The sequence below is a fragment of the Nannochloropsis gaditana genome (assembly GCF_000240725.1).
Source record: "Nannochloropsis gaditana CCMP526 unplaced genomic scaffold scaffold705, whole genome shotgun sequence".
Lineage (NCBI taxonomy): Eukaryota > Eustigmatophyceae > Eustigmatales > Monodopsidaceae > Microchloropsis > Microchloropsis gaditana.
In genome coordinates, this window is record NW_005803248.1 from 1 (window position 1) to 10,539 (window position 10,539).

General features: G+C 51.3%; 3 protein-coding genes across 3 annotated transcripts; 1 reads left to right on the forward strand and 2 right to left on the reverse strand.

Annotated features, from left to right (window-relative positions):
* Window positions 1-2,140: 2,140 nt before the first annotated feature.
* Window positions 2,141-3,492, reverse strand: NGA_0499401 (stromal cell-derived factor 2). The gene is made up of 2 exons (XM_005853854.1): window positions 3,373-3,492; window positions 2,141-2,944 (listed from the first exon to the last, which is right to left on the reverse strand). The coding sequence occupies exons 1-2, from the start codon at window positions 3,449-3,451 to the stop codon at window positions 2,343-2,345; spliced, it is 681 nt and encodes a 226-aa protein (XP_005853916.1). The 5' UTR covers window positions 3,452-3,492; the 3' UTR covers window positions 2,141-2,342.
* Window positions 3,493-6,382: 2,890 nt separating this feature from the next.
* NGA_0499601 (ntp pyrophosphohydrolase) lies at window positions 6,383-6,787 on the reverse strand (the record flags this gene model as incomplete). The annotated part of the gene is made up of 1 exon (XM_005853856.1): window positions 6,383-6,787. The coding sequence occupies one exon, from the start codon at window positions 6,785-6,787 to the stop codon at window positions 6,383-6,385; it is 405 nt and encodes a 134-aa protein (XP_005853918.1).
* A 1,454-nt stretch (window positions 6,788-8,241) lies between these two features.
* NGA_0499301 (tpr domain-containing protein) lies at window positions 8,242-9,869 on the forward strand (the record flags this gene model as incomplete). Its single annotated transcript, XM_005853853.1, has 3 exons — window positions 8,242-8,378; window positions 8,756-9,689; window positions 9,841-9,869. Exons 1-3 carry the CDS (start codon window positions 8,289-8,291, stop codon window positions 9,867-9,869), a joined length of 1,053 nt encoding a protein of 350 aa, XP_005853915.1. The 5' UTR covers window positions 8,242-8,288.
* Between the last annotated feature and the right edge of the window lie 670 nt (window positions 9,870-10,539).

Below are 10,539 nucleotides of genomic sequence, written 5' to 3' on the forward strand. Positions count from 1 at the left end.
CTCCATCCCCCCCACCCGACCTTGGACGAAACGGAGAAAGTGATGGTTCACGCCTTCGGAAGGATCCTCGTCGTCAGCCCGCCCATCTTTCCTCAGGCCCTTCCGATAAGCTAAGAGGTCCTCCACCACCGGCGCCACCCCCTCCTCCCCGCGTGCCGCAAGCCGCAATCCCTGCCCCCGATCCCTCCCAACCTCGGCCCAGGCCGTCCAGCACCACCACTCAATCGTTACAATTCATTTTGGCCGTGGACAGAGAGATGAAAAGCATGCTGGAAAAGCTTCTTCAAGAAATGGGGGAGGCCAAGATGACCATCGAAGAGCTGGCTCGGCGCAATCCCCGCGCTGCCGAGCAACTGAAGAAAGCTGCGGAGGTCACTGTCGCCAGCCGCTTACACTCTGAGGCCCAGAACGCCGTGGATGCCTTGGATGCGGTGGGACCCTTTGCCCTTCCGCCCGTGGACAGGAACATGTGGGTTAAAGGTGGACAGGTGGCAGCGCGCTTGCAGAAGGCAGTCTCCGACGCAGGGCCCGCCCCGGTCAAGGCGGGGTTGATCAGGGCGGCGCAAGAAACCGCCTCGCAAGTCAAAGCCATGATTAATATTCTCATGCAGCACCAAGGTCTTCCTCCTCTCCCTCATCACAATCCTGCATCAGCTCCTGCCCCGCGCCCTCCGCCTCCTCCTCCACCGCCTCCCCCCCCTCCTCCTCCGCCACCTCATCAACCTTCACAGCCATATGCTTTACAGACCATGGCACAAAAACTAGCGGAAGCTTTGTTGAACCAACAGCAACGGCAGCCACAATACTCGCAACAACACCTTCAACAGCAAGTTCCTCCCAATATCCCGCCATCCAGTATTCCCTTGTCGCAACAGCAGCAGCAACAGCCGCCAGCGCCGCACCAAGCATTGTCACAACAGGATCAAAAGCAACAACAATTGTCTCGCCAACAGCAAGGTAAACAGTACATTCTCATTAAGCTCTATTCGGGGGAGCAATGCAAGGAAGATGGCCTCCGCTTCTCGTCTCCGACATCCCTCCAGGACCACGAAGCGTGGCTAGCAAAAGTTCACAAGCTCGCTTTGGCTGCAGCTGGGAAAGGAACCACTCCGACGGAGGTTCTGCTGCGCTCTCGTCCATGGTTCTGTACAATTGACGCATGGTCCAAGGAGGCACTCCCGTCAGAACGCGCCGAATCATTAGCATCCAGAATCTCTCATCTGAATCTGAGACAGAAGGGGCGGTCAGTGGGACAAAAGACGGACGGAAGAAAAGGAATAGATGGAGGGCATGGAGATAACGAGGCAGAAAACCTGGCACATTGCGTCCCTGTCGATGACGGGTTTAGCGGTTGTGCCTTGTGTGGTGAGCCGTTTGACCAATTTTGGGAAGATGCTTCTTCCGAGTGGATGTATCGTAACGCCATTCCTGTGACGATTGTGGAAGGAGAGTGCGTTCCTGTGTCTTCAGACACAGCAGTCGAATCAGGAGAAAGCACGCGGCATTTGGTACATTGGTTATGTTATGAGGCGTGTGACCGCAGAGAGGCAGCTCGAATGTTGCAGAAGCCGGGCGACACATCCACGACCACTGCATCTCACGGTGGAAACGGCGATGATGCGAAAGGTGCTTTGAGCTTGGAGAATAAGCCGGAAGCGGTTGGCGTATAGTTTTGTGGTAGTAGGTTTTAAAAGGAGGAAACGAGGCGCGAAAAGTAAAAAATCCCCCCGGCCAATACAAGACGCAATCTGTCCTCGTAAGCCCTTCGTATTATTGCTGTGCATTCTCCGCGATTGTTTTTCTCTTGGCCATCCTTTGGCAGCAGGACGTCGTGCGTCCTCTCATTGCAGCGTAATGTTGGAGGCCGGTGGGAAATCTGGGGCTTGGTTACGCGTCGTTATTGGCACCCCGGGATATCAGCAAGGGACAAGCTATATGACATAAATTATATCGCATAACTTCGGACTCCCAAGGTCTTGTTTGGCTTGGCTTTCTTGGAGTGTGAGAGGAACGAGACAGGCATATAGGGCGCTACATCCTCTGTGAACCCCTCATCACCTGTTTAGAGCTCGGAATGCCCGACGGAACACCATCCACAAGACAAATCGCGAATTAGGCCGAAAAGGCAGAACGAAGCAGATATGAAGAATTGAGGGCTTACTTTTCTTTTCTTTTATGCGCACCCCTGTATAGTTTACTTTAATTGATCCTGACCACAACTGATTTCAAGATCTGCGTTGCATCATGACTTTCAAGGCCTCTCCCGGTCGGGACGGCACCCTTCGTGCTACATCGGCTTTCGTTCTATTGATACTCTGTCTGACAGCTTCATCCTATCCGCATCAAAGCTCATCGTGCCCGCTGTCCTCGTCGCTCCGAGGGTGGATGAAGATGCCTTGAACAGCCTTCCACACTGTCTCCGCTCCACCGGTCTGGTGGCAAAAGACCTCCTGTTGGCCCACAATTGGACAGTTTGGGCAATTCTTCTGCGTAAACCGATGCTTGGCCTCCGTCTGCAGGAATCGACCCGTGTCCTTGTGCTTGAATCGGACCTCGTCCCCCCTTCGCCAGAATTTAGCACCAGGGGCCATGCATACTACCTCCCAATTATCCCCACTATCCCCGCGCCCACCGTCCCCGAAGCAGCTGACCTCTTGCTGGTTTGAAAGAGGGGATGAAAAAAAATGCGAGTGCAAGTTTTTGGAGGTCTCCATGTGTCCAAGCCGGATGGCGGTCCCGCAAGCCACCGGGGAGCCTCCCTCTTTAAACGGGTCGTTGTCTCCCTCAGCTACAACCCACAAGCCTCCCCGATCATCCGCACTTCCATGGGCTGTTACGGACTGTTGCCCACTGCCTGAGCCCCAACTAATTTGATGGCTGTGGAGAAAGTACTTGCTGGGAACGTGCTGAAGTTTGACAACGCTGCCGAAGGTCATGATGTCATCTGTTAATGCCAGAAAACGCGAGGAAAACAGAAAGGCTTGAGACGAGAAAACAACAGCAATGCATGAATCAAAAATTGAAAAATTCGGGCCTTGAGTAAGAAAGATGCCCCTCCAAACACATATGAAGAGTGTTGCGACCGCACTTAAACCCGCTGAACGCCTTTCCAGATGGAATGACCTTCAAACAAATACATTTCGGAGGGCAATCTTCGCGATTCTTACATCGAAGTGACTTCGATGGCAACTCCAAATGGTCTACTGCAATAAACTGCCAATCAAAAAGAAGGCTACACTTTTGTGATATGAGGAGCGGACCCACACTCGGAGCCCATACTTGAACAAAAATGATACGCAGCCCAAAAAAAATTCTTTCGCATGACAAGTCTTCGTACTTATAGATGCGTAAAATTACGAAAACAATAGATACCTTCTAACGACAGTACGGGTGTGACCAATGTGAGCAGCAGCCAGCCAGCAGCAGTAGAGAGCATCATGTTCCTCCTCATCTCACTTGTAGCAGGTGTGTTTGATCGCTGTCTGTGGAATTTAGAATTTGGATTTGAGCCCGCCTCGAGATGTTTCAAGAAAGCCATCATGTTTCCATGTTGTACGTGAAGGGAAGAGAAACGGGTAAGGCGACGAGTGGAGCACAAATGGTATGATCAAATGTAGTGGTGGGGTCGATCACGGGCGCTGAATCACTCATCATGCCGGGGAGAATTTGAAACGCCCGTTTGAATGAACCGTTGCCCGGGGGAGTAACGGTTTCCCGCGAAACGACACGTTTGTTCGATAAAACGTCTCTTCCCCGTCGTGCACTCTGCCTCAGGTAAACCATTTGTCCTTTACACTCGATTTCTATGATATATTTCGCTATATTACAAGTCACTTTGTATCTTAGTGCTGTACGCGGCAAGAGTAATACAGCACCAGAGCTGCTAGCCCTCGGCTCCCGTTAGTCAAGCCTAGCATGTCGACTTGCGGAGGCAACGTGCAGATGCCACCGTATCATCAATCATCATCTATTTTCTTTGTATGCATATCATCACTCAAGACTTATACATATGCATTTCAAACTGTAAGGAGGACCTCTGTTCAAGTTTGTATTGGATCGCGTCTGGGTTTGTACGAGCACTGCCAACACGACTGCCCGATCTTCTCGACGACGCCCCGTCTCGCCACCATTGAAAGTCGAGCAGAAGCCATAGCACTGCGAGTCTAGATCTGTATGAACACCATGGACTTCGTTTCGTGTGTAGCTGCTAGGACTTCACCGCTGGCGTTTCCATCTACACAAGGAGCTTCGAAGCCGCCGCAAGTGGTAACCGCCACGACTAACCATCGCAATCGGATGTCACCACCTTGCATGTCTACTATATTTGCAGAAGATGACCGATTTCAACATGACCATTCAGATAAAAGAGTTGCCAAGCGCATGCAACAGGCTAATGATATGGAAAAGCGTGGCGTGTTCGATGCATATCAATGTTACGTCCTCAAGGACATGATATCCCGACAAGATGACGACGGAAGTGACTCGGAATTAAATCAGGCATGGGCACTTCACGATGCAGGAGATGAAAGAGGGCTGATCGAGCTTGTAAATCGGGAAATTACTCACGAGACGCCGGACATGGAATTGCTCCTGGAGGATGTCAGTTTCTCTGATGTGGACTTCGAAGTAGACGGGGGCCTAACTGACCCCACAGGGACATCTGTTGAACACTTTGGAATAGACTTGTCTCCAAAGATGTCAGCATCTTCAACATTGGCGCCTGTGTGCGATAAGTCGGAAGGAAAAGGGTTTGAGCCGTGCCAAGCAAGGCCTGCCGTTGATTTTGACCTGGCGGTGAATGGAGCGCAAACCATGCCTGCAATGGCATCTTTGCCCTACAAAGCTCACCATCCTTTACAGCAGCAGATTTTTAATCAGTACATGCAAGGCTCTACTCCCTCGACTTCGTCCCTGCCAACACTGAACGCAGGGCTCTACACCGTACAAGAGACCTCCAAACTGCCCGTGAACCTCCCGCAGCACATGCGCATTCCTAATCACCAAGCTATGCCCGTTCCTACGCCAGCCATAGGCCTCTATCACCCCATGATGGCTACGTTGAACCAGCACATTTTGGCTGCAGGAGCCAATCAGCACTTTTTGTGGCAATTTCCCAACATGCCCATGGCTGCCATGCTTGGTGTGTCACACCCGCGGCTGATGAGCCAGCAAATTCAAATGCCACAGCACGCGCTTTTGAAGCAGGAAAAAAGGACCCAATTTGCTTTTGCCGCAGCTCCATCTTCTGATGTTGCTCCTCCAAAATCTACAGACGCTATAGAGGCACCGGTAAAGCTGGCCTACCCGATCGGATCCATGCCCGAGCACGTACTTATGCCGCCCGGGCAAGTTAACGCTCAAGCCTGGCATATGCCCAAGGCCACGTTGCCTTTCACATTTGGTAATGCACTATCCATGAATGCTCAGGCGCCGCATTTCCAGCCAACCTCTCTGACGCTGCAGGCCCCTGAGATTGCTGGTGGGAATAAGGGGTTTGTGGGGGCGTACAGTCCTAATTCTAGGAAGAGGCGTATCGAACGCTTCCATGAGAAGAGGACCAAACGGAACTGGGATCCTAAGAAGAGGAAAACCACAGGCGTCTATATGGGTCGTCAAGACCTGGATACAATGGTCCGTGTTCGCGGACGGTTCACCAAAAAAGTGGCACGAGATGAACAGCAGGCGGACAGGAAAGAGGAGAGGGCGGTCACACTCTCCTTAGCAGGCAAGACTGAGACGGAAATCAAGGCCAACAAGTCGAAAGATATGCACCTGGGAATGGGGATGGAGAAGGCTGGAGGATCGGAGGTCTACTGGGAGAAAGACGCCGACATGGAGTACAGCGAGGAGATGGACTTTTCCGACACTTTACTCGACCTTTCACCGGTCGAGATGGATCAAGAATACGAACCCATGTTTTCAAAATGCTTGGGGGTGTGGTCGGAGGGAGACAATGGTCCGTCAGCAAATCACATGCGTACCTTGCCAGCGATGTCATTTGACATAGCCCTTTGAGGAGTCGGGGAGAGTATACAGGGAAGAATATCAGAAACAATAGGTATTTCTTGTGGTGCAAGCAATGCATGTACGTAGTAAGTGGGTATATGAAGGGTATACATAGAGTAAGGCAATTTGATTGAGACATATTACATATGAAACCCAGTGAAGACGGTGCACCAGATTGATTAAAAAGGAATTGTGAAAAAAGGCATCTATCAGCGAATGTAACCCAAAATAATGCCTGTAAAACAACATTTGCTCTTCCTTGATCACTACATTCATGTCGTTGAAGAAGAATACAGATATCTGATTGCTCAATAAGTTTCAAAAGGTTATGTTTCCATGCACGTGCCGTAAAAGCCCTGTCTCTATATCGCAGACTTCATACCGATCCTTCAATTGACAAATTCGCACTACCTGCATCCGTGGCGCGCAAAAATGCCGCCCAGACAAGCAATCCGTCCGGAACAAATGTCCACTCCCCCGACAGTCCGTTCAATAGGACGCGCCGTGTCACCTCCTCCATCGGTATCCAGTCCCCCCACTGAACCTCTTCTGGGTCCAGCTTTGCGCTCTCCTCTTGTCCTCCTTCAACGACGTACTCGTACACATCAACGAAACACCGATTGTAAGATGTCTCCACAAGGATATCAAACAAAAATCGAAAGTCTGTTGACTCCTCCTGCGCCGCAGAAGCTGCGGGACCAAAGCCTAGTTCCTCCTGCAGTTCCCGCCTGGCAGTCGTCTTGGTGTCCTCCCTGAATAAGCTCACACCGCCCACGAACATGTCGTACAAAGAGGGGAAAATCCGCTTGTGTGCGGATCGTTGATGCACGAACACCCTGCTTTGCGCGTCCCGCACAAGTATGCCCGCCCCCTTGTGCAACACGTTCAGTCGATGCATAAGGGGCCGGGGCAAGCCTTTGCTGGATTTGGGGAGGAGATCATGGCCGTGATTGTTGACCCAGGAGACACGTTCTACTTTCTCTTCTCCGTCTGCTTCGTATTGGGTAGCAGAGCTGCTGTGGCGAACAGGATTTTTTTCTAGAGCTCGCAGAATGAGGTTGCAAACTTCTTCCTCCTGTCGTAAAGATTTGTCAGCCAGCAAAAATGGACCAGCCTCATCACATTCTGGAAGACCCGCCACACCTGCCAAGAGAGGTTTGTCTGAACATGTTCCAGGACGATGCCAGACCGTCCATAATTTGGCTAAAGAAGCCGTTGCGGGAGGAGGACGAGACCAGCCGAGTCCGTCCAATGCGCTCAGATTCGAGCTTGTTGAAGCCTGAAGCGTAAAGGAAGACGCTGTGTGTTCGGCAGGAGATGTCATGGAATGTGCAATAGTCTTATCGCTGTTGTAGTTGAAGGCTGATTGCCAATTCAAATGCAAAGATTGAAGATTTGAGAAGCGGGAGAGCTCCTCAATTTTGTAGGCAGCAATCCAAGTGTAGGCAGATGAGGTAGAGGCAAAAGACGAGGAGGGTGAAACAGCCTTCGTGCTCAATTTCGCACTTTCTGGGCGCAAACGGGGCATTGTCGTTGCGCGCGAAGGCGTTAAAAAGCACCCTCCCGACCGAGTAGCGAGCTCCGCAACTAGGAGAGACTTGGCAATGGCAACCATACAAAATTTATCCCTACGTGGAGTTTTGATACCATCTACATTACTTTGGAGGAGCAATAATGTCAGACTGATATATGCTAGCTGGCACTTAAAGTGGAGAGCGAATACTATCCCAGAGCATGTTTGGCTTCCGGCATCAAGCCATTCCCGCAGATGCGCACCTTCCAACCAGTAGTGCTTTGTAGCCATACAAAGCAACGCGATCGGCGCATTTTGCCATCACTTACATAATGCTATGCACTTCCCCAACAATGCTGAATCGCTCTCAAAGAAAGAAACTGGACCAAATCCATTCGCCTCTGAAGTTTCATCGAGGACTCCCACGCTGGGAGACAGGCAGGCAACTGCATGGTCGGCATTTTCCTCGTCATCACTATGGAGATATCACCGGAATGTTTGAATTTTTGAGGCTCGCGGAGGCGGAAACCGGTCATGCAATGGCAACACGGGTGAAGGTGATATGTAACCAATTTGACCCGCAGCATCTTTCCGTGCCACGCGCGAATGGCCAAGCCTTTCCAACAGGGTCACAATAGTTTCAAGTATACTGTCTAGATGCCGACAAGTCCGCATGTCTCACATTATTCCATTTTTTCTCATTCAGCATAGAACGGGGCAAGCCGGGGGCGCATATTCTTGCATTTTAGGGCGAGACACGATCTCGCTCATGCTGGAAAGACAAGGAACGACTATGAAATTAGACGATGCCTTACTTAAAATACGACGCGCAGATTCAGAGGAGTTCACCAAGAATGAGGTACGGAAAGAGAAAGGGGGGGAGAACAGAGGAAATTTGAAGAAGCATTTTCATGTGCTTTCGGCCCCCTGTTTAAAGTCTCCTGGGAATGTACCACGGCGTAAAAAGACGATAATCTGTGAAAGATACGTATAGATTGTCCATAGACTGAAATACATAAGGAGAATAGAGGACTTGAAACATGAAGGCCGTCACAATACGTACTTCCACCGGGATCTCAAAGCGAAGTGCTCCCACTTGTACATGACTCGCACATATTCTGTTCCTCTGTGTAATAAGTCCTGATTTACCCTGACTTGAGTAAGGAATCTGATGGGAGTGCGAATCATTCATCTCACTGTCGGATTTCACATAAATAATACTTTTCTGACCACTAGCGCCCTGAGCACTCCATTGAAAGAAGCCTTTCTAATCTTTCCTTGCGGGACAACGATTTCAAGCGCCCATTAAATAAGTTCCAGAACTCGGATCTTCACCACACATATTTTCTTCAACGCACCAAGACCTTACAAGCTGCGGGGAAGCCAGAATATGCCCAGGCAGCAGCCATGCAAGCATTCCTTCTCCTACCAGATGCGCCCGAGGCACGAGCCAAAGTACTGTCCTTGACTCGCGAGATAAGCCTGACAGACTTTGGTGTCGGACCGAGTGCGAACCAACTCACAACGGAAGGAGCTGGTCTCTTCATTGATTGGGGCCAGGACGAGGCTCCTGAGCACTGGTACCGAAAAGGGACAGGTGAAATGATGGAAAAGTCACTACCCTACACGGCCTTACATGCCTTGGAATTGGCCATCCATGCGCAACACCTCCCCACTACGATACTGCAGAAAAAGGCACGTCTATGCATTCACCTGGCAGGGGCGTCGTCGGAATTGGAGGGGCTGGCTGATTTTTCTGTGATATTTGAGAAGCTCCCGCATCTCGAAGAACTCGAAGTGGTGCAAGTAGGATGGATGGGAGTGCCAGGTCCTTGCAAACGAACCCTGCCTGACCCGCAAGCTCCACCTTCAGGATTGATCGTCGGCGAGACAAAAATGCTGGGGGGCGGCTGCCGACTACGGACTAGGCGCTACAAAGGGCTGTACCATGATTTCCTATCGAAGGCCTTTCGGCACCACTTTGATGGGCAAGGCTACTTGCACGAGGCACCCGATCTGGTGCTCATGGCGAATCCAAGCCTGGACGCGTACTTTGACTCCTGGGCCCCGACGTTGGCGTGTCTGCGGGACGCTGGCTATTTCACGGTAGTCACCGGGGGCAACCTGGACCACTCTCGCGAACACCACAACCCGATCTTGCAGGCCATGGGTGTGAGGATGGCCTTGCATTTGCGTACGTCGCGTTTTGGGATTGTGCACGGGCGTCGAGCCTGCAAAAATCATCACTTGTGTGCCTTTTTGGGCCCTGCCCCCTTCCTGCCGGAGAATTTGCGTCATCCTTCCTCCGATCAGGAATGGAGGGCGGTTCGGCATCTCCTGCGACACATAGGCGTGGATACGGGGGCCCGTGGGGAAATGCAGGCCCGTCTAGCTTTGCTCAAGCAGCAAGTCGCAGTCATTTCTGTGGCGCAGACGGCCTCAGCGGCGTCGAGAAGGCTAGGGCTAGGATATGAAGGTGAAATTTGGCCAAAGAGGAACGGAAGCATTGCCGGCTCGATTTCTGTTGAAAACGAGACCTGCAATGCATTCAAGAAAGTAAAACTTCACGACGAGAAGGAAAGGCCCTTTCCGGTTAAGGACGAGGACTCTGGAGAGGGAGAGGAGGAGGCTGCCAACACTTGTCCCAAGACGCCTGTGCAAACTACACCCACGCACAAAGAGGAGGAAACCGATGTGTGGGGTGCAGCCATCACTCACAGTTGTGACAACATCAAAACTCCGACCAGAGTCACAACGCAGTCGCCTGGGTGGTCTTGCAGAAGCTTTCGCAAGGGCCAGAATGGGATATACCGTGTGAAAGATTCCTGAGGCTATTGAATGACTGATGACAATTCGGGACCGGGGGCACGGGTGTGAGAGATGCGTTTTCGAAACACACATACAACTTACACGGCTGAAAGAGCCGCGAGACAAAACGAGATTAAAACTGCTTTCCCGCCATGGTTTATGTGAAAAGAGGTAAAAGACGGTAAAGACACCATAAGTTACGAGCTAAGGGC

Excerpts from the sequence above, each read along its gene's own strand:
- NGA_0499401 (XM_005853854.1), bottom strand. The coding sequence starts at position 3,451 with ATGAGGAGGAACATGATGCTCTCTACTGCTGCTGGCTGGCTGCTGCTC. Across the intron at positions 2,945-3,372 it reads ACCCGTACTGTCGTTAGAAG|ATGACATCATGACCTTCGGC; the intron begins GTATCTATTGTT and ends TGGCATTAACAG.